The 25,639-nt window shown below is 49.4% G+C and overlaps 1 protein-coding gene and 1 long non-coding RNA gene across 11 annotated transcripts in view; both read right to left on the bottom strand.

Moving 5' to 3' along the window:
- Nucleotides 1-25,639, bottom strand: part of MEGF11 (multiple EGF like domains 11) — a 315,087-nt gene that overhangs the window by 226,248 nt on the left and 63,200 nt on the right. For all 10 annotated transcript variants that reach the window (XM_044925410.1, XM_044925405.1, XM_044925408.2 and 7 more), the window contains exon 4: nucleotides 22,683-22,783. In XM_044925410.1, coding sequence (XP_044781345.1) covers nucleotides 22,683-22,783 — 101 coding nt within the window. The remainder of the gene's footprint in view (nucleotides 1-22,682; nucleotides 22,784-25,639) is intronic.
- Nucleotides 1,866-16,814, bottom strand: LOC123328225. The gene is made up of 2 exons (XR_006543032.1): nucleotides 16,514-16,814; nucleotides 1,866-2,830 (listed from the first exon to the last, which is right to left on the bottom strand). It is a non-coding gene; the product is annotated as an uncharacterized LOC123328225 (long non-coding RNA).

Genomic DNA, 25,639 nt, shown 5'->3' with positions numbered 1-25,639 from the left:
GAAAAGGGTGCAGCTGGAAGGAGGCCCAGCTGGACCCGAGACAGAAGAGAAGAGGGAGGCAGCCGTCGTGGGGCTGAGTGCCAGCTCCCCGCCACCTCTGAAGATCATCTGATGCAGCTGTCGCCTCTGACCCTTCCCTCTAGGTGGGCACTACAAGAGAATAACTTTCAAATAGCCTCCATCAAGCAAAAGGGAAATTCATGAAGAGGATGGCAGATGGGGGAAGCCAAGCAGGAAGATGTTTTCATTTCCAGCCTCAGCTTTACTGATCAGAGGCCACTGTTACACCTGCACCAGAACAAAAGACCCAGTGGGCTTGAATCCACTGGCTAAATCCCAGGGCCAGGCTTCACTGTCTTTGGGGTGAAGAGAAGGAATGAACCTAAGAAGTTATACTGTAAAGGGCAAGATCATCCCTTCTACTACTGGGGATTAGTGAGCAAGACTCCAGCCCTCTGGGGGAGAGGCTACTTTGACTTACCCCAAAGTTCCCTCCTGGCAGACACTGAAATTGCCAAACACTCTAAGCTGCCTATTAGCCCCACAGAGACATGAGACATTCATCCCCAAGCCCTGCCTTGTGGGCCTTCAGGGCAACCTCTGCCAGGAGGACACAGGGGAAGAACAGAAAGATATAAAGTGACACAGAGGCAGAAGGTTAAACAGTGGGGCACCCAGACCCTGCCCTGGATTTCTGGGGAGAGCATATTCCTCTGGCTGGGGACACAGGAGCCTAAAGGCTGTGTCTCATCCCCACAAGCCAGGGAGTGAGGGATGTGGAGGGGACCACCGGCCACATTCCCCGCTGATGGGATGCCTTGGCCATGGACTTGGGCAATTGATTAACCTAAAGCCAACCCGCTTACATGGGTTGGGAATGCCTCGATTGTGGAGACTTAAGTTGGAGACTCCTCCTAACAGGAGGATAAGGGGACACAGCCGGCTTCAGATCAAGTTTTAAAGGAGAGAAGGTACCAGTATCCTCTGACTAGGTCTCCCCTTCCCACTCCCCTGTACCATCCTCTCTCCGTCCCAGCAAGCACACAGATTAACACGTTACCTCCTCAGGTAACAGCTACATTTTAGCAGGAATTTTCTGGAGACCAAGCAATCACCCAGGAGAAGCTCTCTAACATGAAAATTCCTGGCTAGTCAGTGGGAGGGGTACCGAGAGGCCCTGAGACATAGCAAATTGAGTGATGCCTTTTCCCTAAGAAGGACACCCTCAGCTAACACCACGCTGATAGATCCACTGCTATTTGGATCTGGCACAGTCTCTAAGACAGAGCCCTGGCTTTGCAGTTCTACCTAAGCTTGAATTCTATCTTCTGGTTCTTGGTTGAAGGACCTCTGGCCAGTGACATGAACTCTCCATGCTTCTGCTTCCTCGTCTGTGATCTGGGAAACACACAACCCCCTGCCAAGGACTGCCAGAAGATCACCACCCATCACGATGCTGGCACGCTGCGGGTCCCACCACGCCCCTGTCCTCTGCCCCCCGGGTATGCAGCATGTGCAAAGGAAAAGAGCTCACCTCTAGAATGAAGACACACTGGAATATGTTCCTCATTCCCACCAGCTGGGAAGCTGGGGAGGGAGAGGGCCTCTTTGAGGGAAGGATATTAGCAGTTGCAGCCAACCAGAAGTCCCTCATCACCTTTAATTCTCCCAGAGGGAGCCTGTCCAGGTTGAGTTATCTTCTGTCGGCAAGAAAAGCAGCTCTGGCCCTTTTAACCCAACACGGATCATAGAGCAGAGAAAATATAACAGCCCCAAACCACTAAGCACTCTTCAACTAGATTTTCCCAGCCCTGCCAAAGAGGCAAGCGGTGGCCACAGTTAAAGGAATGATATGTATATTTTCCGGAGGAAGTGGAAGATTGACGCGGTAGGGAACTCAGGGGAACTAACAGGGCATCAGCCCACGTGACCTTAGACATAAGCCCCGGCCAGGGCAGCCCGGCCAGGAGGCGGCCGCTGAGTCAGGGTTTCTGGAGATGGATGGCCATGCTGCAGGCCAGGGCACAGGGCACAGGGCCGTTCCATCTCTCTCCATCATCCGTCCCCTTGATTGCTCTGTTGGTGGGTTGCCTTAATGTATGCATGAAAATTGCAAGTCTCATCATTCACCCAGATGGTGGAAGCTCCCAAATTGTTCCTTCTTGAGAGACAGCTGTTCCACCGCTGGGCCATATGGCTCCCCTTGCTCTGCGTCCTGCTCTGGGAAATGGACCATTTTCCCCAGGCAGCTTCCCAGATCAGGATCATCTCTCGTTCTTAGCAGGCAATTAAGACCTCCAGCCGAGGCGTCTACACTGCTCCACGCATTGTTTGTACACATGTCAGACTGGCATTTCAAAGCTCGATCAAGGTAAATACAGGGGCCAAGGCATGGTGGCTTTGCCTCCTGCTCAAAGGGAAAGTCTACCACCATAGACTCAGAGGGAGGCTGCCCAGGAGTCAGCTCACCTCTTCTCTGCTCATACTCTCTGAATTGCAGGCTGGAAATGACCTTCAGGGCTCATACTGTCTACCTTTGATATAGGCTCATTTCAAAACAGAGACAGACAACCGTCCACCTTCCACCATTTGAATTGTGAAGCTATTAGCAAAGACTTTTAAGACAAGCTTGTGATTTAGGCATTCGTGGACCTTCTCGATGGAGGATTAAAAGCATCAGTGGGCAGAGAAGCTTCTTGTCTCTGGCAGCCCAGGTTCTCCGACCCCTCTCTGGGACAGCTGTAGGCTGAACTCCTGATGATGCAGATGTAGTATTTTTTCTTTTTTTAAAATGAGGTATAGTTGAGTTACAATGTTGTGTTAATCCCTCCTGTATAGCAAAGTGATTCAGTTATACATATATACATTCTTTTTTATATTCTTTTCCATTATGGCTTATCATAGGATATTTAATATAGTTTCCTATGCCATTCGGTAGGACATTGTTTTTTATCCATTCTCTGTATAATAGTTTGCATCTGCTAACCCCAAACTCCATTCTTCTCTTCCCCCATTCCCCTCTACAACCACAATCTGTTCTTTATATCTGTGAATCTGTTTCACAGATTAGCTAATTTGTGTCATATTTTAGATTCTCTATATACCTGATACCATATGGTATTTGTCTTTTTCTGACTTACTTCACTTGGTATGATAATGTCTAGTTGTGTCCAAGTTGCAGGAAATGCATGATTTCATTCTTTTTTTATGACTGAGTAGTATTCCATTGTATATGACTATACAGATGTAGACTTTCTATCTTTGCTTTCTAGGTGGAAATACTGTAGTCCATGGAGCCAGGAGAGCCATGACTGGGACCTCATCACTTACAAAGCTCATCTCTTGTACACTCGCTGTCTCCACCCACTTTGTGGCATGTACTGTGTACTCAACAATATGTATCTGCTATTCTTTCTGACAGTTTCAGACATTTTCTTTAAGAAGCCAGGGAAGGGGGCTTGTGTACCTCCCAAACCTTGACTCCTTCCCAGATCTGAACATTGTGATTCCTTTGCCCTTGGCCTAACAAAGAAGTTCTCTAAGCATTATCCTGCCATAGTGGCAAACAAGAGTTGAAGTTATTACTGTGTGCCAGGTACTATTCCAAGCATTTTATATGAGTTTACTCACCTAATTCTCACAAGCGTAAATGGAAGTTACTATTATTCCCATTACACAGATGAGGAAACTGAGGCTCTGAAAGTAAATATATAGGTTTCCCAGATCAGGCTTCACCCCATCAGGCAGTAACAACTAGAGTAGCAACTGAGCAGGACAGGTGGTCTGGCTAGGGATTGGGTGACCTGCAAGGGTCACACAGGCAGCTGCAGCCAACAGCATATCAATTAAACCTTACCAACCCTCAAACTCCAAAGATGTCAGCTAAGGCCAAAAGCGGCCTTGTTGTGGCTAAGCCTGCAGGCCATTGGTTGTTACAGAATGGTTATGAGCATGAAACTGACACCAGATGCCGGGATTGACTTTCAGCTGTATCACTTCATTGCTGTGTGACCTTGGACAAGTTCTCTAAGCATTCTGTGCCTTCGTTTTCTCATCTATGAAATGAGAATGTTAACCCTACCTACTCCATAGGGTTGTCGTGAGGATTAAGTGAGTCAATATGGGAACGAGCTGGGAGAGTGGCATTGCCATATGTACACCACCGTGTGTAAAACAGGTAGCTGAGGGAAGCAGCTGTATGGCTTGGGGAGTGCAGCTCGCTGCCCTGTGATGACCTAGAGGGGTGGGATGGGGTGTCAGAGGCTTAAGAGGGAAGGGCTATATGCATACACAAAGCTGATTCACTTTGTTATACAGCAGAAACACAGCATTGTAAAACAATTACACTCCAATAAAAATAATAAATTGGAGAAGGAAATGGCAACCCACTCCAGTACTCTCGCCTGGAAAATCCCATGGACGGAGAAACGTAGCAGGCTACAGTCCATGGGGTCGCAAAGAGTCGGACACGTATATAATTAAAAGCAATGAGGTGCAGCCTGCAGTCTGTGCTAGATGAGTTAGCTGTGATGGTAACATGGGGAGAAAGAGAAGATTGTTATTTCTACCACCCGGTGGGCACACTGGGGTCAGCCAGGGCTGGTGATTGCACAGCCCCATCACACTGTCTTACAGGACAGGGCAGAAACCCTACATTGTAGACAAAGAAAGAAAACTTCTGAGGGGAAGGATGTGTCTGAGTCACTCATGAATCAAAGGGCAAAGCTGGGCTGCAAAGCAGGCCCCTGACCTGAGCAGAGCCTGAACACTAAGACAGGGAGACTCTGGCCACGGGCAGGGAGCAACCTTTTACAGGTAACATTCCTGGGGACTTCCCAGGCCTGGCTTCCTCCACATCAGTGCACTGGGAACCTGGCTCCACCTCTTCCTAGCTGTGCCCTTGGGCAAAGTCTTCAACTCCTCTGAGTTTCAGTTTTACACCTGGAAACAGAGGAACTGGGGATTTCCCTGGTGATCCAGTGGCTAAGACTCCACACTTCCAATGCAGTGTTAGTCACTCAGTCACGTCCGACTCTTTGTGACCCCGTGGACTATAACCCATCAGGAACCTCTGTCCATGGGATTCTCCAGGCAAGAATACTGGAGTAGGTTGCCATTTCCTCCTCCAGGGGCTCTTCCCAACCCAAGGATTGAACCCTTCCAATGCAGGGGATGTGGGTTTGATCCCTGGGCCAGGAACTAAAGTCCCACACGCTGAGTGGTGTGGCCAGAAAACAAAACAAAACGAAAAATAACACAAAAGGAGGAATCGTTCCTGGAAAGTCACTTCGAGGAGAAAATGAGGTCATATATACCAAGGGACGCCAAAAGTGTGCTTCCGTCCATCAGTCCCTCTTTGTGAGGGTGAATGTCCCCCAAAGGACGTTATCTAGGACGTGTCCCAAAAAGCCCCAAGGAAGTTTCTCCAGCTTGCCTGGTGCCCGCCTCCCCACCTCGCCAAATAATAAAGTCTTTAGGAAAAACTACACTGGCCCTTTGGTCCGGGCCCCAGGAAGCTCATGAACCTCTCACCCACACAGAACTTGTCAAGAGTGTCCCAGGAATACGGATGCCCCCACCTTGTAACAAAACAAATGGCATTTCCAAGGGCTGTGACTGGTCCTTGATTCTTTGCCAGTCACGTTGCCTCTATTTGGTTCTTCCTACAATACACTTGCTCCTTGGAAGGAAAGCTATGACAAACCTCGACAGTGTATTAAAAGGCAGAGACATCACTTTGCCAACAAAGGCCCATACAGTCAAAGCTATGATTTTTCTAGTAGTCATGTTTGGATGTGAGAGTTGGACCATAAAGAAGGCTGAGTGCCAAAGAATTGGTGTTTTCAAATTGTAGTGCTAGAGAAGACTCTTGAGAGTCCCTTGAACTGCAAGGAGATCAAACCAGTCAATTCTAAAGGAAATCAACCCTGAATATTCATTGGAAGGACTGATGCTGAAGCTGCAATACTTTAACCACCTGATGCAGAGAGTTGATTCATTGGCTACTGCTGCTGCTGAGTCACTTCAGTTGGGTCCGACTCTGTGCAACCCCATCCCTCCCCTGGGATTCTCCAGGCAAGAACACTGGAGTGGGTTGCCATTGCCTTCTCCAGTGCATGAAAGTGAAAAGTGAAAGTGAAGTCTCTCAGTCGTGTCCGACTCTTCACGACCCCATGGACTGCAGCCCACCAGGCTCCTCTGTCCATGGGATTTTCCAGGCAAGAGTACTGGAGTGGGGTGCCATTTCCTTGATTCACTGGAAAAGACCCTGATTCTGGGAAAGATTGAAAACAAGAGGAGAAGGGGACAGCAGAGGATGAGATGGTTTAGATAGAATCACCGACTCAATGAACACAAATCTGAGCTAATTCCAGGAGACAGTGGAGAACAGAGGAGCCTGGTGTGCTGCGGTCCACGGGGCCGCAAAGATTCGGACACAATTTAGCGACTACACAACAAACAATAACAATTCATTTCACTAAGAACTGCAGGTGCATGCTTCTGTTTTCCATACTCCCTCAGCCTTAACTTTGCCCATTGACTTCAAAACAAGAAAAGCCTCTGCCTCACAGTCACCATAATTGGTGCTCCCATTTCACCGATGTTCAGAGCAGATGGGTCTCTGACATGACGGATGGATGAGGTGAAGCCCAGAGAGGTGGGTACCTGCACACGATTGCACAGCAAGATCACAGCCGGTGGGTGACGAGAACTCCACCTCTGAAAGCTGGGTCAGGGCTCACATCACCAGCACCGGGGTGGCCTCAAACCCCAAGGAGGTGGCCCCCCTGTTTGAGGCAAAGTCCCACTCCTCTGAACTGAGGATCAGTGACCCCCTCTGCTTGGAGCCAGAAGCCAGTGTGGAAGAGAACTCTCTGACAACAAATGCTTAGTACTCTGGACTGTTGGAGGCCCTCCAACCCAAACCATCCCATCAGACACCAGATGGCATTTGACTTTAGGGCTGAAGACCTCAGCGAGATTCAAATGCGGCAACCGGCAGAGAATGGAGTCCCAAACTTCAATCTTGCCACTGGGGTTTCCATGCAGAGAGGCAATTAAAAAGGAGGAGGGTGTGCTCTGATTAGAAAAAGACAAAGGCAGCCACGGAGTTTGCTCCTGGGCTCAGGCCTGCCCCTTGGGATGGAGGAAGGAGCCCCGAAGAGAAAAAGGGATTGCAAGATGAGGAGGAAGAGCGACACCCAGGAGACCCTGCGTGGCCTCCTGCCAGGCCGGGCCCTGCCCCATCCGCCTCCCCAGAATCAAATCGGCGGTAGTGCTCTATGTAAGACTATTGTACAAAAACAAGATTAAAAGGGACAAGCAGAACAAAGCATCAGTCTCCCTAACAAAGGCCCTCCACTTAGTAAATTAGCCCGCTCTTTCCACCTGACACACTTTTAAAGGGAGATCTTCAATTACCAGGCGCTGGCGGGGCAGAGTCACAAAAGGTCTGTACAGTGACTTCATTCTGCGAGCCCTGAGCAGGCTCTGCAATGGCTTTATGTAATAGAGATACTCATCTAGTCCGTATAATTTGGAGAATCCTTTATGGAGGACTGAAGGGCATTGGAGCCCTGCGGTTGTTTCAAAGAGGTTTTCTGCAGTTCATGCATTTACCTTGCCAAAAGCTGAACTGAGCTGAGCAAACAGAGTCCTCTAAATCACGCCTGCAGCTGATTTACTATCAAGCCTCTGCAGTTTGTTTGGTGGATGGAAACTTGCGGATAAACACAGGCCAAGGCCTTGGTCCCTCTGCCTGGCCACACCAGAGGGAGAGGGGCCGGCTTCCAGTTCCCCCTGAGACACCACCCCCCAGCTTCCAGATTTGGAGCATCCTCTTTCCTTCTCTTTGGGCAGGCTCAGCCCAGGGTAAAGGTGGCTAGAGGGCCGGTTTTTTGTCTGACCAGGGACGGGAGGATGCCTCCCTGGCTTTTGCCCTTGGTTCCAGGTCTGTCTCCATCCAGAGGAATGAGATTGATAGTGTCAGTCAGCTCGCTCTTCCCACCCCATCAGGAGCAAAGATGCGGATCTGGCTCCCCAGGTGACAATTCAGCACCACTGCTGCTTCACAGGAGAAGGCGAAGTGGGAAAGGATGATGGGAAAGGTGACTCTCAGGAGAGTGGAGGAGACGTGCGCGCAGATTCTCAACACACACAAGCAGGCGGATCTGCACTTGATGCGGGGGATGGGGGCCCCGCCCATGGGTGACGCACACACAGCAAGTGTGTACACCAAGAACAGGCATGTACAACACACAAGAGGGGAGCTCTTCCCACACAGCGAAACCTAACACTCATGAATATGCATGTGCCCATGGGATAAACGCGAGTTCTTCCACAGCACCTGCCATGGGCTTGGTTAGCACAGATTCACTTATTTCATCCTCCCAACAACCCCATGAGGAAGGCAGTCTTGCTACACCATGGAGTAATCAGAGGCCTGGAGAAGCTAAGTGACTGGCCCACGGTCACACAGGCGGGAGGCAGCAGTCCAGTCCAGGGTCTGTGCTCATGACCCTCACAGTGTCAGGCACTACGTGCTGCACAGACACTCCTCGCGTGGGCTGGGAGCAGCGTTCACACAGGTAGACTCACAGCGTCCCCCCCAGCCAGAGGCTCCAGCTGAGATGCCCCTTCCTCAAGGGTCCAGATGGATCATGTCTCCAGGTCAAGTGAGACCCAGGTGCTCTGGTTCGGGGGAGAAGGGGATCAAGCATCACAGTGGTGAAATGCTTCTGCTCTGGCTGGTAGGTGGTTGCCACCAGCGCCCTGCTCCCAGCCTACCCCCACCCATCTGCCCATGATCCAGCACCTACAGATTAACCACGGCCCCACAACAGACCTCCAAGACTACTCCATTCTAACCTATTAGTGGAAGTACCATATCTGTCGTTAAGTATTTTCATGCTCACCCCCAGGGTTAGACAAGGTAGGGACAAGGGGTCTACAACAAGGCGAGGGGACCTGACCCTCAGGCCTGGCTTGAGAGTTGGCTGATGCCTGGCCCGCTTGGTAGGAGAGGCTGGCCATCTCCCTCAGCCCGCTCCCACCCCACCCACTTGACGGGGAGCTGATCAAAGCTCTTCAAAGTCAAGTGTACTGAAGTGGCCATGGCGGGGAGGCGCCAAGTCACGATTTCCACTGTCAATGAAGCCACTCAGCTGTCCTTAATCAGAGTCAGCATTCGAGGAGACGCGGGACTGCAGGTCCATCACCACAAACCCCAGAATGGCCATTTTCTGAAACCTCTCTGCTCTGAAGGCAAGGAGCCAGGAGGGGAGGAGGAACTCTATAAACCCAAACCAGAAAGCACTGCAGGAAGAAACTTGCTGCCTCCCCATGACCAGAAGATCAGTCCAACCCGGAGTTGGTCTCCTGGGCTCTGGAACCACAGACTCAATCCCCACAGAGCCCCAGAGCAGGGTCCCCAGACTCTTCACACACACACGACACTAGGCTCTGGGGTCCTAAGGGGATGGAGTGAGTGGAAATGAGGACCCTCACTGGGGCAGGCCACCCTTCACTCTGGGGTCTCAGGCCCTGCCCAGAGACCACTCCTTTGGGTGTCCTTGGAGGGCCCCCAGGAAAAGCCAGCCTACGTGTCCTCCTTCTAATAATCTAAGGCTGCACAAAACATGTTCCCTGCTAGTCCCTGGGCTGGGTGCTTGGGATACAGAGGGGTCCTGAGCCTCCACTCTCAACAAGCTCACCATTCAGGCAGAAGATAAATAAGTTGACAATTGTAAGGGCAGTTGTGGGGGAAAGGGGCTGAGATCAGGACCTAGAGGGAAGAGGAAGAGGGAGGTATCCATGGGACTTTCCAGGGATCAGCAGCTCTGCACTCGGTCTCCAAAAGCCTCCAGGAAGGAACTGGGGACACAGGACCAGCAGTTCCAGGAAACAGGGGCAGCCTGTACACAGTCCCTGAGAGTGAGTGTGTGGAGAATTCAGGTGCCAGGGTGGTGCATAGAGGATCAGCAGACCCCACAGGACCCTGGGGAAGTGAAATACAGAATGACAAGGAGTCTAGGGTACAGCATTTGGAGAAAGCAGCAGCATTGTTGGGGGAGTGGGAGAGCTGGGGGCCAGTCCATCCACGTTGCTGCATATTCTCGTTAAAGAGACAGAAACTAAAAAATATATTGATAGATCCTATGTCTCTATGTCAGGTGGTAACAATGCTAATTAAAGGAGAAAACTAATTAGAAAAGATACATGCACCCCAGTGCTCATAGCAGCACTATTTTCAATAGCCAAGACGTGGAAGCAACCTAATGTCCATCTACAGAGAAATGGAAAAAATGTGGTATCTGTGTAAATGAAATATTATTCAGCTGTAAAAAAAAAAGTGAAATAACACCATTTGCAGCAACGTGGATGGAACTAGAAATTACCAGACTAAGTGTACTCAGACAGAGAAAGACAAATATCATGATACTATTTATATGTGGAATCTAAAAAGAATGATAAAAATGAATTTATACACAAAACAGAAACAGACCCACAGACATAGAAAACAAACTTATGGTAACCAAAAGCGAAAGGGGCAAGGAGAGACAAACTAGGAGTTTGGGATTAAGAGATATACACTACTAGATGTAAAATACATATACTGACTCTTTGAGACCCCACGGACTATAGAGTCCATGGAATTCTCCAGGCCAGAATACTGGAGTGGGTAGCCTTTCCCTTCTCCAGGGGATATTCCCAACCCAGGGATTGAGCCCAGGTCTTCCACATTGCAGGCGGATTCTTTACCAGCTGAGCCACAAGGGAAGCCCAAGAACACTGGAGTGGGTAGCCCATCCCTTCTCCAGTGGGTCTTCCTGACCCAGAAATCAAACCAGGGTCTCCTGCATTGCAGGCAGATTCTTTACCAACTGAGCTATCAGGGAAGCCCATAGATAAAATAGACAACCAATAAGGACCTACTATATATCCTAGGGAATTATTATACTCAGTATTTTGTAATGAACTATAAGGAAAAAGAATCTGAAAAGATAGAAATACGTATGTATGGATAACTATCACTTAGCTGTATACCTGAAACTAACACAACATTGTAAGTCAGCTATATTTAAAAAAAAAACAAAAAACAAACAAAAACCCACCAACAAAAAAAAAAAACAGGATAAGGGCCTACAGAAAGACGCCAGGGAAGGAACTGCTATTTCAGACATGGGGTCAGAAAGACTCTGATAATATGGCATGCAAGAAAACACTGAGTGAGATGGGGAGTGAGCCGTGTGGTATCCGGGGGAGAGGGAGCAGCACACAGGGCTTCCCGTGCGCTGAGGCTAGGCCGCGAGGAGAAAGAGCAAGGAGGCCACATGGCAGCAAAGGCTCAGGTTAGCCGAGGCCAGGCCCCGGGGTTTAGTGCACGGTGTGCACCTCAGAGCAGCAGCCAGCTCCCAGCAAGCACTGGAAGGAAGTCAGAGGTGGGATGCTGTAGATGTGGAGGGAATTCAGAAGATGGAAAGTGGGAACCTTGAAGCAGTTTCCAGAGAGAAGTGGTGAGTTAGGCTGGGGACAGGTTTGCCATTTCACAGGCTTCACACGGCCCAGGACACCAGGAAGGGGACTTAAATAAATACCCAACTACTCTGACACTAATAAAGGCTTCGCCTCGGAGGCTGCCCCGTCCGGACAGCAGAGGTTTAATTACAGCTGCAGCTGGTAATTAAGAAGCAGCACCTACATTCTTCCACGGCTGCATCAGCACAAAAGACCCTGCTGGCACTTGGTACAGGTGGGGGCGGGGGAGGGAGGGGGGGCCTGGCATGGAAGCTTAGGCCTAAGCCAGCGGAACACAGCCTGCCCGACCCCAGATCTCCTGTGTCTGCAGACCAAGGCCAGGGACACTGCCACGGCTCACCCTGCCTCACACACCACCTAACTTGGCTTTATTCCCTCCCCAGGGTTCTCCACACTGCTGCCCCTGGACACCACAGTGAGCATGTCACTGGCTGCTTCAGTGATCTCCTGGAATTGTCCAGTCCGCTCAATGCAGAGCTGGGGGTCCAGACCCACCTCACCCTGGCCCCTTCTCCTGCCACTTTTTGGCCTGTGCTCCTGCTGGGAGTGTGCTGATCCTGCTTGCTCTTTCATCTCTGCTCGGGCTGTCCCCTCTCCAGAGAATGCTCTTGCTCACAAAAATAATACAAATAGCAGTAGCTAACATTTACTGAGCTCTTACTGTGTGCCAGGCTCTGGCCTAAATGCTCTCTTTGTGGTAACTCATTTAATCCCCACGACAGCCCAAAGGGTACGCACTTAACACAGCTCTACCTCATTTTACAGATGAGAAAACCAAGACAGAGAGGTGAAATAGTCTCAGCACAGCACGAAAGGCTTCAAAACTCATGCTCTTAGCCATTGCCCATCTCTTGTCCTTCCCCAAGTTCCTGATCTTTCAGGCTCAGCTTGAAACTGACCTCTTTCAAAGCATTTTCTTTGAGCCCCCTCTGGCCTTGGATTCCCCAGAGAGAACTGTTTGCTTCTTCCTACGAGGTCTCTCAGTATTGGGGGTAGAAATAGAATGAATTCTGTTTCATCCATTCGCTCTGTTGGTCACTCATTCAATAATTATTCAGTACTAAGTGCCAGGTCCTGCGTGTAGCCCATGGAGTAGAAGACATGATTCTTCTGCTGGGGGAACTCACTTTTGAGTGGGAGAGATGGACGGGGCAGCAGCGTCACACCCAGTGCAACAGAGTGACCGAGGGGACCCAGAAGCTGTGGGTAACGAGCATATGGAACCAACCACAACGTGGCTTCCAGACATCCCAAACTACCAGGTCAGAAAACGAGGCATCAGAAAATGAGGAACCCAAAGCAGGTGCTAACAAGATGGGTGTCCAGAGAATCTGCTGGGCCTTGGGGTGCCTGGACCATGAATTTACTCATTCAACAGTTATTTACTGAGGGCCTGAAAAGCAATCACAGGTGAACGATAGCAAGTCTTTGGTACTTGTTTCTCCCTCCACCTGAGTTGTTTGGCAGCAGGGTTAGGCATCAGTATTGTACAAGTTGGGTCAGTGCGAATCAGCCGCTCCAGGCATACTAAATCAGTGCTCTAAGCCCACAGAGGCAGGAGATGCTCATGGCTGCACAGGCTTTGGCCACTCATCGAGGACCTGCTGGGGCAGCGTGATAGCCATTCTTTCCCCTCCACCAGCCTGATGACACCCTCTGTGTCTTTGCCTGCTTCTTTACAGTGTGATTATACTGTGCTGGAATTTTTGAAAAGTTAAATGCACACACACACACCATAACCATTTTCCCCCACTAGACCCCATGCTTCTTATTCATCTCTCTATTCCCAGGACTCTGAGAGCCCTCAAGGCACAGGTATCGAGTAAATGTTGACAGACAGATGGACAAATGGAAAGATGAATGCTGTTCTAGGCAGCAAAGCTCAGCACCAGGTGCTGGTGACCCCAGGGAGCAGCATCAGCACTGTTTCTGGTGATGGCGGCAGGCAGGATTCCCCGGGGAGCCTCTCAGAGATCAGCAGAGAATTATTTCGCCTGGCATTTATGTGTTTCAGACAGAACCCACAGGTCTGCGCACACATGCATGCACACACACACACGCAGCCATCCCCCACTCACTACCCTGATCCTGGCACCTATCAGACCCATTTAGCAAAATTTTAAGATCAGACCAGCTTACCCTCAGTCCCTTCCTCTCCCTATACACCTTTCCACCTGCCCTCTTATCTCAACCCACTTTCCTCTCCCGGCCATAGGTCCCTCCTGCCAAGAGAAAACCCGCTGCAGGAAGGGAAAGTACAGGATTGGAAGTTGATCTCAAATCCTGGGCTGCACTTGTCCATGTGGATGCATCGCGTGGCCTCACTCAGCTGTAGTTTCCTCTACTGCACAGGGCAGGCAGGCATTTGTTCAGTGCGTAAGTCATGTCCGACTCTTGCAACTGCGTGGACTGTAGCCTGCCAGGCTCCCTGTCCATGGGTTTCTCAGGCCATAGTACTGGAGTGGGTTGCCATTTCCTCTTCCAGGGGATCTTCCCAACCCAGGGATCGAACCTGCGTCTCCTGCATTGGCAGGTGGGTTCTTTACCACTGAGCCACCAGAGAAGCCCCACTGTAACAAGGGCAGTAACAGTAATACTCACCTCTCCAGTGGGTAAACCACCAGATGTTATACTATTGTTTTATTACGTTGTTGGAAGTTAGCAATCGGTCCAAGAGAGCACTGAATTAAATGTCACAGGGCCTGATTATAAAGCCCCTGATTCTGCCACTCACTATAAACCAGGGGCAGTTTCAGAGACAAGGCAAAAAGTGCTAAGGTAGGCACCCCCTGCTACAAAAATGCCTCCCAAACATAATGAAAATATTTTTTTAAATATATACCTGAACTCTAATACGAGAAAGGTAAATCCCTAAGTGTGAGAAAAGGGTAGGGGGAGTTTATGAGTTGCAGAAGGTCAGGTGCTGAAGCTAAGGTAGCCCAGGGAATGTCAGTCCTGGCTAGCTGCTACCCCTAGTCCTCAGCCCAGGCTGGGAGCATGGTGGTTAACACCCACACAGGCAGACTGGGCCTTGGGAGCTGCCAGCTCCAAGGATGGGATACTTGAAAATGCTGCCTAACCAGCCTAGGAAAGAAACAGGGATTCAGGATGAGGAGAAATGTCTCCCACAAGAAACAAAAAACAGGAGTGGGGACTGGGGAGTGACTGCTTAATGGGTACAGGGTCTCTTCAGGAGTGATGAAACTAGATAGAAGTGATGGTTATACAACACGGTGAAAGCACTAAATACCATTAAATTGAATACTTCAAACTAGTTTATTATGTTATGAGAATTTCACAATTTTTTTTTTAAAAGGGAAAAAGACTCTAAGCCTTCACCACACACTGGAATCTCAAACCAAATTATCAGTGCAAAGACTGGTCTTGAGTCAGTGAAAACCATTAGTGTGCCAAATAAGGGAATGAAAAACTAGTATATGGGGCTCTTGTACAACCCAGGACATGAGGAGGGGAAAAAAGGCAAAAAGGTTCATAGAAAAAAAAAATGAAATAATTACAACCTAAATGAGGAAACAACCCATGATCAGGGAGAATCAGCTATCTCCACGAGCAGGAGAACTGACATGCTAAGAACTTGATCTAATAGGACTAATAGCTCAAGATAGAACTATTTGAAGAGACTACAGGAGTATGTTTAAAATAATTATAGCAATAAAAGAAGGATTAGAATTTATAATGAAAGAATAGGACACTACAGGAAGGAAACAGGCAGATCTTAAAAAGAAAAAAAAGAGGAACTAGAAATGAAACATGTTGTCATTGGAATTAAGACCTCAAAAGACAGGTTAATTAGCAGAATGAAAGGATTTGACAAATGGATCGGAGGAAAATGTCCAAGATACAGCCTGGAGAGATAAAGAGATGAAAAATTAGAGCTTAGGAGAGACAAAGGCTGCAGTGAGAGAGTCCAACACTTTGGAGCTCCAAAAGGAGAGGACCGGAAAGATGAAGGAAAGGAGATGTTTGAAGAGATATGCCTGGGAACTTTCCAGAACTGATAAAGGACATGACTCTTTAGCTTGAGGAAGATGCATACGTCTGAGGAGCCAACAGTATTAATAAAAGTAACTCCACACCCAGACACAATCTAGGGAAACCGCAGAGCACTGCAATGACCAAGTCCAGAGCACAACAGAAAAACATCCTCAGACTACTGAAGGAAATGACTGAGAACCTGGAACTTCAGCTAAACCACCCACCAAGAGTGATGGCAAAAATAATGGCATCTTCAGACAAGTTAAAACATTAGAGTCAATCACTTCGTAGACCCTTCTGGAAAAATAAAAAATAAAAAAACACAAAAAAAGACCCTTCAAGAACAACGAAGCTGAACCAAGAAGGAAGAAGTGCGAGGCAAGAAGAAATGGCAGCAAAGAAGCCAAGAGGAGTTAAATTTCAACGTAAATGACAGCTGACTATACAAAACAACTGCAATAGTAAATGTGAGGAACCTAAATCCCAAAATGGTACGCGGAAGGACCTCCCTGGTGGTGCAGTGGTTAAGCATCCACTTTCCAAAGCAACGGGACTCGGGTTCAATCCTTGGTCAGGGAAACTAAGGTTTGCACGTGCCACGGGCAACCAAGCCCTCCCGACGCAGCTACTGAGCCCGTGTGCCCCGGAGCCCATGCGCTGCAACGAAGGATCCCGCGCGCTGCAAATAAGACCCAACGCAGCCAAAAACGAACAAACAAGTAAATATTCAAAACTTAAAAAAAAAAAAAAAAAGCTTTAAAAAATGGCGTGAGTTTACTGGAGTAAGTCTTATGCGCCCCTCAGTTTCCCTCCTGGTAGCCAACCTCCTGGATCTTCTGCTGTGGGTCTCTCCCCCTCAGTCACCCACACACAGACTGACCCCATTGGGCCTGGGTGGTCCGTCTTTCGGGGACAGTTCTACCAGGTTACCCAAGTATGCTGAACACCCCTCAATGAGCTCAGCCCATCAGCCACATACCCGGAACTTCTGGCTGATCCCTCCACTTCTGGATCTGGATGAAATCCACACAGCGAGGGGGAGGCTTTGGCTTTCCCAGTGGCCACTGAAAGGGCTTCACTACACAGTCTGGAAGCTAGAAGGGGGGCGGTTACTTCCGTCTGGGGGAGACTCTGACCAAGGGGAGATAAGAGACATGGGGGTTGTGTAGAGAAACTCCCTCCTCGCTGGCTACTCTGAGACGTGCTCTTCTCCCACCAGGAGAAGCCCTAAATATCAAGGGGACACACCTGTTGAGAACCAGCTAGGCTCTTTGCAATTTACCAAAAGACGAGGTCAGCACAGCAATCATGCCTTACCATAACTAACACTAGTGGTTTTCAAAGAGTGGGTCACATTATAGCAGTGTGAGCATCACCTGGGAACTTGTTAGAAATGCAAATTCCCCAGCCCCACTCCAAGTTTTCTGAATCTGAGCCTCTGAGGCTGGGACCCAGGGGTGTGCATGGTAACAAACCTTCCAGGTGATTCTGAGATTAGGATATCAAGTGATCGGTAAAGCATTGTGACTACCATGGCATCTATGTGGCGCCTGTGATAAGGACTGAGTCTATTCACTAAACACCTCTGGCCTCTGACTTCAAAGTCTGCCTGAGCCCTCTTTGCTGTTGTTTAGTCACTAAGTCCGGTCCAGCTCTTTGCAACCCTATGGACTGTAGCCTGCCAGGCTCCCCTGTCCCTGGGATTCTCCAGGCAAGAACACTGGAGTGGGTTGCCATTTCCTTCTCCAATGCATGAAAGTGAAAAGTGAAAGGGAAGTCGCTCAGTCGTGCCTGACTCTTTGTGACCCCATGGACTGCAGCCCACCAGGCTCCTCCGTCCATGGAATTTTCCAGGCAAGAGTACTGGAGTTGGGGGGCCATTGCCTTCTCCGGCCAAAGCCCTCTAGTCTCTGTCAAATCAACCAGCAACATCACAGAGGGTGACTGCTCCATCAGCCTGGGTCCTGGGGTGATGTTTTCAAGGAGCAGGCCCCAGCTGGCCCTCAATGGACATGTAATGTGAATAAGACATAGAACTTCATTGTTTTAAGCCACTGGGACTTGGGTGCTGTTTGTTACTGCAGCATAACCCAGCTCTCAAGTCTGATACGGGCCAATATTTTCAAAGAACAGAGCTTCCTAAAATGCCCACTGCCCTATCTTGCAAGAAAGGAGAAAGAGGGAAATGTGCTCGTACTCAATGATCTTCAGGAAATATTTGATACCTGGACAACCAAGAGTGGCCAGGACTCAGCTGTCTCTGTAGATAATGGGAGGGGGTGGGTAGCTCTGGTGCAGGTAGTTCTAGAAGGACTGCCAAGGGCTCTGGGATGACGATGGCAGTTCTGGGCCAGAGGAAATGGTACAAAAAGGAGAAAAATAGGCCAACCTGCATTTGTACCAAGCGTTGTGCTTTCTAGGACACTCGTTTATTGTTTCATCGTTCCTCCATCCACGCACAGGCACGATCCATCCTATGCCACAGTAGGTGCAGAGAGGCAAAGGGACTTGCCCAAGATTGCACAGCAAGTTGGTGACAGAATCAGCTAAGGCCGTCACTCCCAAGTAAGTGTTGTCCTAGCACCTGCCAAGAAACAGGCTCCAGGAAGATGGTTTTCGAGGGAAGTCAATATCCCCCTGCCCCTTCCCAGAGCCCAGGCAATGTTCTTGTACAGGGTCCCAAAGACTCTGGCATTGATGGGTTCCCCCAGGCTTTGGTGAGTTTGGAGGTTTTCTGGCCTCCAAGAGGTGGAGAGGGAGGAGTCGAGTTTCAGGGGCTCCAAGGCTCTAGCTCCTGAATGCTCCCAGCTTTACACGCTTCTCTTCTAGCACCCTGCATCCTGGCCCACCCTGCACCCTCTCACTACTATTTCTTCCTCTCACAAGTTCCCAGACCTTGGGGCCTCCACTCTTTGTGGAAAGGTGACAAAGCCCGTAGGGGACTGGCTGGTTCCCTTTCCCTTTTCTCCCATCACAATAAGTGGCTAACACCTGCCTGTCATGGGTTGAATCGTGTCCTGCTAAAATCCATCTGTTGAAGTCCTAACTCCTGGCAACACAGAATGGGACCTTATTTGGAGACAGGATCTCACAGAGGTAATCAGGTTAAAATGAGGTCATCAGGCTGTGCCCTAATCCAATATGAGTAGTGTCCTTTAAGTGGGGAAATTTAGAGACATGCACAAGGAGAAGAAAGTCATGCGAAGAATAGAGTTGTGGAGCCACAAGCCAAGGAACTCCCAGAAGCTAGGAGACAGGCCTGGAACAGACCTTTGCTCACAGATGGTCCCTCAGAAGGGACACCCTCATGGCCTCATTTTGGACTTCTAACCTCCAGAACAGGCTTCCCAGGTAGCAAAGTGGTAAAGAATCTGCCTGCCAATGCAGGAGATGCAAGAGACACAGATTCGATCGCTGGGTTGGGAAGATCCCCTAGAGGAGGGCATGGAAACCCACTCCAGTATTCTTGCCTGGAAGATCCCATGGACAGAGGAGCCTGGAGGGCTACGGTCTGTGTGGTCGCAGAGAGTCAGACACGACTGGGCACACACACAGCTCACACAAACTCCAGAATGGACAGACAATACACTCTTGCTGTTTAAGCCACCCAGAATGTGGTGCTTTGTAACTCTTGGCCCTGTGACCTGCTCCTCATTCCTTGTTTCCCATTCATCCTAAAGTCACCTCCATGGACATCCCTCTCTGCACCCTCATTGTCGATCAGCACATAAATTACAAGTGCCCCAGCACCGAACTGGCCCCCAGGAAGATATAGGGATGAACTTGAAGTAGGTAGAGTTGGCAGCATCAAAGCATCTAGATCGAGTCTGTGAACCCAGGTTCAAGTCCTAGCCCTGCCCCGGTTGTGATTTGGGAACCTGGGAGAAGTCCCTTCCTCACTCTGGACCTTACTGTCCCATCTGTATTGTGATAAGATTGACTTCCACGATCTTAGAGTTTCCTTCTGGCTGTGAAATTCTCCCATTTCCAGTCTAGATAATATTTGTTTGCAATCATTTTTGTACTCTTCCCTAGAAAGTTACTCTTATAACCTCACCTCAGGGTCCACTTGCTTCATGAACCTCTTCCCTCACTCCCATGACCCTCCACACTTTTTTTTATATAATATTTACTTTTATTTATATTTATATATTTGACTGTGCCGGGTCTTAGTTGCAGCACATGGGATCTTTGATTTTCGTTGCGGCATGTGGAATCTTTAGTTAAGGCATGTGAACTCTTAATTGTGGCCTGTGGAATCCAGTTCCCTGACCAGAGATTGAACCCATGCCCCCTGCATTGGGAGCACAGCGTCTTAACCACTGGATCACCAAGGAAATTCCCCCAACTCTCTCTCTCTCTCTCACTAGTCCAAACCCATTTCCCTTGATCAGGCCCCATTAATTAACATGTTTGCAAGGCAGGATAACGTAGGCATTTAATAAATACTGTGTTGAAACACTCTGTGATGCCTTCCTCGTCTACAGCTGATTTCTCATTAATGCTCAACAGGTGGGTGTGGCTAAAAAGACGGCCTCTCCTCTTAACTCCTTTATACACCCTGCTTTCCAGAGATGCTTGTCAAAGCATGGACAACACTCTGTTGCACATATTCATGAACCAGACCGCCTCCTCCCACCAGGCTGCAGGCTCCCTAAGGCGACAACCATCACTCCTTGCTGTCTACACTCCCCCACATTTTCATAATAGGAAGCAACAAACATAAGTGGAATGGATAAACACAAGCATATGGCAGAAACTCTTCACTATGGTCCAGAGGACCCCATAAAGGTTTCAAGGGAATCCCTGAACTCACTGAAATTGTGGGCAGAGAGTTGTGTGTGCACGTAGCTTTATCTATGATATGCTTTTGCTCAGTGAGAGGATCAGTGGACTTCTGAGAAATTAAAGGTCAAGACGCACAAAAATGTTAAGACCCAAAACCAGGAAGTGGGGAGGTGACACGTATTAAGCCCCACCCTGTGCTGTGCCTGGTGGTGAACATACTCCTATTCCCATTTTGCGTGAGTGGAAACTGAGGTTCTGAGAGGGGCCATCTTAATTCCTGAAGAGAAGCAGCACGTCCGGAGTGGCCCAGAGAAGCCTCGAGCCACACAGCCTAGATTCAAATCCTATCACTTTCCAGCTGTGTGATCTTGGTCATGTTACTTAATGGCTCTGTGACTCAGTTTCTCCATCTGTAAAATGGGAGAACTAAGGGTACCTACCCCAGAGGGCTGCTGTGAGGAGCTGATGTCTCAGTGTATGCAAAGTGATCGGAATGGTGCCTGACATGGGGTGTGTAGCCTGAAGACAGGGATAAGAAGGATAAAGAGGAAGATGCTGGGAGTGGCAGAGCTGAGATGCACACCCAGGCTGTGTGACTTTTGCCCCTCGGAGCCATCACCCAGCACGCACAATACCCCATCTCACTGCTGAAACTCTGTGGTACCCTCCTAGGAAAAGCCTCCAGACCTGAAAGTGGCTTTTCTAGCTTGGCTTCCTGGACGTGTCAGGCCTGTGGCACTGACTCAGCAGGTAGTCCCTGGATGTTACATAAGGAGAAGGTGGGAGGCTATAAGCTGCCCTTCCTGGTCAGCAAGGCTGAGCCTGTGTAATCAGGACACTCTGCTTCTGCCCCATCTTCATCTTCCAAGAGCTGTACTGACATCCACTAATGGAAATTAGAAAGGCGATGTACTCATCCATTCCTGGAGCCCTTGCTAATGACCAAAATTCCTTTATAATGTCGATGTGCCCTGAGCGCCAGTGGGCCACTCACATCCATCCTGCTCGGGCTTAATGAGTCCTGTGTCCCACTCCACACCTGACTCTTGCTCTGCTTTGAGCAGACAGAGCAGCAGCAGGAAAGCCTTGGTCCTGATCTCACTTCCACACCTGGCTCCCCTCAGTGGCCCTCTCGCAAGTGAGGTGTCGACCTAGGCCTTGTTCCAGCCCAGTCCTCTGGCCTGCTCCTGGCAAGCAACATTTTGGGGTTTGCTTTGGGTGAGTATCTTTGTACTTTTGCTGGGAAACCATCATTATTGAACCTATTTGTGAGAGCATTTTTCATTCATTTCTGTAATGCAATTAGGATCGAGTTTCTTCAGCATTAGGGGAGATGTAACATCAGTAGGGGAAAATTGTCATTTCATTCCCAACATCAATACGCCCACTCTGCCCAAATTCTCTGTCTGGTACTAACCTGGTTCACCCTCTCAAAACGCAAGGAGAATACTAACAAGGAAAGTCACTCTCCAAATTAAGAGGCAGAAGCTCTGGGGCTGGATTCTTCTCTCAGCCATCAAACAGGGAGCTCCTAGCTTTTCTGACCACTCTCCTTCAGAGGTGAGTAGGAAAGAGTCCCCGAGAGCCTGACCACAGGGCCCTACAATCGTTCTTCCAGAGAGGTTGAGTGAGTTGCCCAAAGCCACATGGTGTGAGGCTGAGACCAAACCCAGAACCCAGATCTGCAGGCTCCTGGGTGTCCTCTACCCACCCTCTACCACGACAGTGCCCTCTACCCACCCTCTACTCCTCCACCCTCTACCTGCAGCTGCCAGAAACCCAGCCCTCATCTCCCTGGGGACACTGAGGCTTCAGTTTTCTGTAGACAAAGAAGGGAAGAATTGACAGGTATTTTTCATGAACTTCAGTGTTTCCCAGGCCTTTTTGGAAATCCCCCCAATTACTGGAACCAGCATCTTTCAATCTTATTCTTGCCATCCAAGGATTTCACCTTCCCTGCTTCCTCTCTTCCATCTGGTCGTCCATCCATCCTCGCATCTCTCTCCCCCTCCATCCATCGATCCACTCACCTCTTCTTTCCTCCTTGAGCACCCTGCTGTGTGCCAGCCCTCAGCACTTCTTCCCCATTGTTCCTCGGGCACCCACTCCAGAAGAGTTCACTACTCTCCTGACCCTGTCAAAGCCTAGAACTGACGTGCTTATATCCACCCTCTTAGGAAGGCTGATCTGATAGACAAATTTGTGCTAAGGTGTTTGCACCAGACCCATTATCCCCCCAGAGATGGCAGCAGGCAAGGACTTCTGGAGCCCTCAGGTCACTGCCCAGGGCCTAGAAGACAGCCCTACTTCCCTCCCCTTGGTCCCCCTGCCCGCCCCTCCCCACCTCCACCCCCACGTACGTATGCAGAAGTCTCCATTCTCATAGTAGCCAGGACAGCACTGGGATCTTCGCCGGTACATCGTTCGCAGCCCACGCCGATATGCTGTCTTATAACTGATCCTAAGGCACAGGAGAGAAAGCCACTTGAAAGTATTGAAAATCAATCACTCCTGTTAGAATGATATTTGTGTTAAGCTATATCAAGGATGCCATTCAATAATGACTTTAAAATGCATGGCAGCTTCGACTATGAAGGAACACAATAAAGAAAAATCGATGGTGAGATCCGGCCATCGTGAGGCAGAATGTATTACTGACTCGGCAGTGTTTGCTACACCTGCTGATTTTTCCCCAGTCCCTTCAGAGTGATGTTTAGAAGGGCTGTAGAAGATACTTTGGGGGCTACATTGTAGATGATAACTGGAGACTTCTCTTGAAAACATCCAGACTCAGGGCTGGAGCAGCCCATGGGGTGAGCTGGACAGGAGCTGGGCCCTGAGAGTTTCTATGCCAACTGCCACCACCCCAACCATGACTGCTGATGGCTCCTTGGGGATTGGTCCACCCAACTGGAGAACCGAAGCCAAATCAGCCAAAGGACCCCCTGAGTCTGACTAGGTCCCAGAGAGTAGATCAATCTCCCTCACACCAAAAATAACACTGCCTGGGGAGGAGCTTTGCATGCCATCATGGGAAGGCTCAGAACCAACACCAGCTCTGCAGAAGAAGAAGCTAAGATCCAGAGAGCAGAAGCTCTGGACGGGGAGTAAGAGGCCTGGATTCCAGTTCTGATGCTGGCATGGGTGTTGAGACTTCACCCACTGCCAGACACACTTGCAGGCAAAATCTCATTCCAGTCTCTCTCTGAGACAGTAGCATTATTATGCCCCCCTTTATTTATTTATTTTTCTTCCTTAGAGTTTTTCTTCTTATTTTGTTTTATGAAAACTCCCCCTTTGTTTTATGGTTGAGAAAAGTGAGAAGTTAACGACTTGCTGAAGGTCACACAGCTAAAAGTTTCAGAGCCAGGATTCAAATGGAAGTCACTCTCATTTCAGAGCCACTGGATTTAACCCAGTGGGAACTGAGCCCTGAGCCAGTTCCTACTGGGTGGCTTGCTAAGCTTATGGGATTGCCATTGTGGAGCAGTAAGATAAGGGAAAGGATGGTGTGAGGACTGAGTCCAAAGGTGAAAGTATTAGTCACTCAGTCGTGCCCCCATAGACTGTAGCCCCTCAGGCTCCTCTGTCCATGGGATTCTCCAGGCAAGAATACTGGAGTGGGTAGCCATTTCCTTCTCCAGGGGACCTTCTTGACCTGGGGATCAAACCTGGATCTCCTGCATTACAGGCAAATTCTTTACCAACTGAGCCACCAGGAAGTCCTTAAAGAGGGAGTCAAATTTGGGTAGACAGGCAAAGCCCCTTCCTCACACACAAGGTCAAAATGGAGGAGATATGAAGTGGTTATTAAAGACCAGAGAGAGGAAATAACTTCCCAAGGTCAAAGTTAGAGTCAACCCAAGTCCTTGGGACTTGAAGCCAGAGCTCTTTTACTTCTCCACCAGCACCCCAGGAGAGCCAGCCCTGGGGACCCCTGCTCGAGGGCAGAGTAGCAGGGCCCCATCACTGGAGATATCCCTATTCTGTAACATGGAGGGTCAGGCTAACTTGGGCAGGGAATCCGACAGTATGGGCTAGGCCGGCCCTCCCAGTCCTTACAGCGCTCACTTTATGACAAATGACAGTGTGGGACTCCAGGGAAGTCCGTGATATTTGGGAATGTCGTAAACTAAGGTCATTCTACTTTGTCAAAAGTCCATAATGGAAGGTAAGCCAGCCTCCAAGCAAAGCTACTTCCCCCGCACAGGAAGGCAGCTCCCGGCAATCTCGGGAGTTGTATAAGCCTCCCAGATAAAGAATGACTCAGGGTTGACTCAGAGGTCATGCAGCCCACGCCTCCCACCAAACAGGGTTATCCCCAAGCCCTTCCAGTGGAGAGGCGGTCTCAGCATCATTAAAGCCTCCCAGGAGAGAGGTTCCCCCCTGCTTCTTGCTTGCCCATCTTTGCTGACTCCCGGTGCTGGGGTGGCAAATAGGAGACAGACAGGGCCAGAGGCCAGGCTGCTATCAGATGGATGCTGTGTTCAAACAAGCCACCCCACACTGAAGGAGACTGATGGCGCGGCTGTCAGCATGCACACTCCAGGGCATCAGGAAAGCGGCAACGCAACTCAGTAATTTAGCAAAATAATTCATGTTCCAGAAACGCAGCCTATTTGAATAAGCAGCCGCTCACTCACCCTTCCCCACTGGTGATGGACGGCAGCTCCAGCCTCCAAGTACCCAACAAAGCCACTCCTCAGAGCAAACCTGGCTCTGGCACAGGGCTTGCCAGAGTCAGAGAGGGAGCAGGACTTCTCTTTCTGCCTCTGCCTTTGACCAGGGCGACAGGCAGCTACCTCGGCAAATTAGGGGATGCAGTAATGGCTGAGTAGCTCCTATGAGACCCACCCTCCTGCAAACAACTATGCAATCTGGGCTGGGAGTGGGGGTGGGGTATGAAACAACCTACCTAAGAGCACTAGAGAGAGAACAAAGGCAGATATTGGAGGGAAGTAGACACTTGGAAGAAGGGAATGACACGGGACAAGATGAGCCCAGGGGCAGGTCCCAGGCAACAACATTCCAGGTGGCTAAAATTCAGACAGAGGACACACTGCCTTACTGGTTTGAAGAATCACAGGACAACCTGAGGGTAAACCCAGCAACTAGAAACTGACAAAGGAAACCCTAGAAAGGAGAGAACCACAAAGAGGAAGTCCCATATTCATTGTAAAAAATTCTGCCCAAAATTCTGGCCCTGAATTGCATGTGTGAAGGGCAGGTTACAAACGGTCCAGAAAAGCCTGAAAATATTGAACTTTCAGAGTTTGGAAATTGAGTTTAGCCAAGTTAGTTAGCTGCTAAAACAACC

This window comes from Bubalus bubalis, chromosome 11, assembly GCF_019923935.1.
Source record: "Bubalus bubalis isolate 160015118507 breed Murrah chromosome 11, NDDB_SH_1, whole genome shotgun sequence".
Lineage (NCBI taxonomy): Eukaryota > Metazoa > Chordata > Mammalia > Artiodactyla > Bovidae > Bubalus > Bubalus bubalis.
The sequence above is the reverse complement of the archived record's forward strand: the minus strand, read 5'-3'. Positions and strand labels throughout refer to the sequence as shown.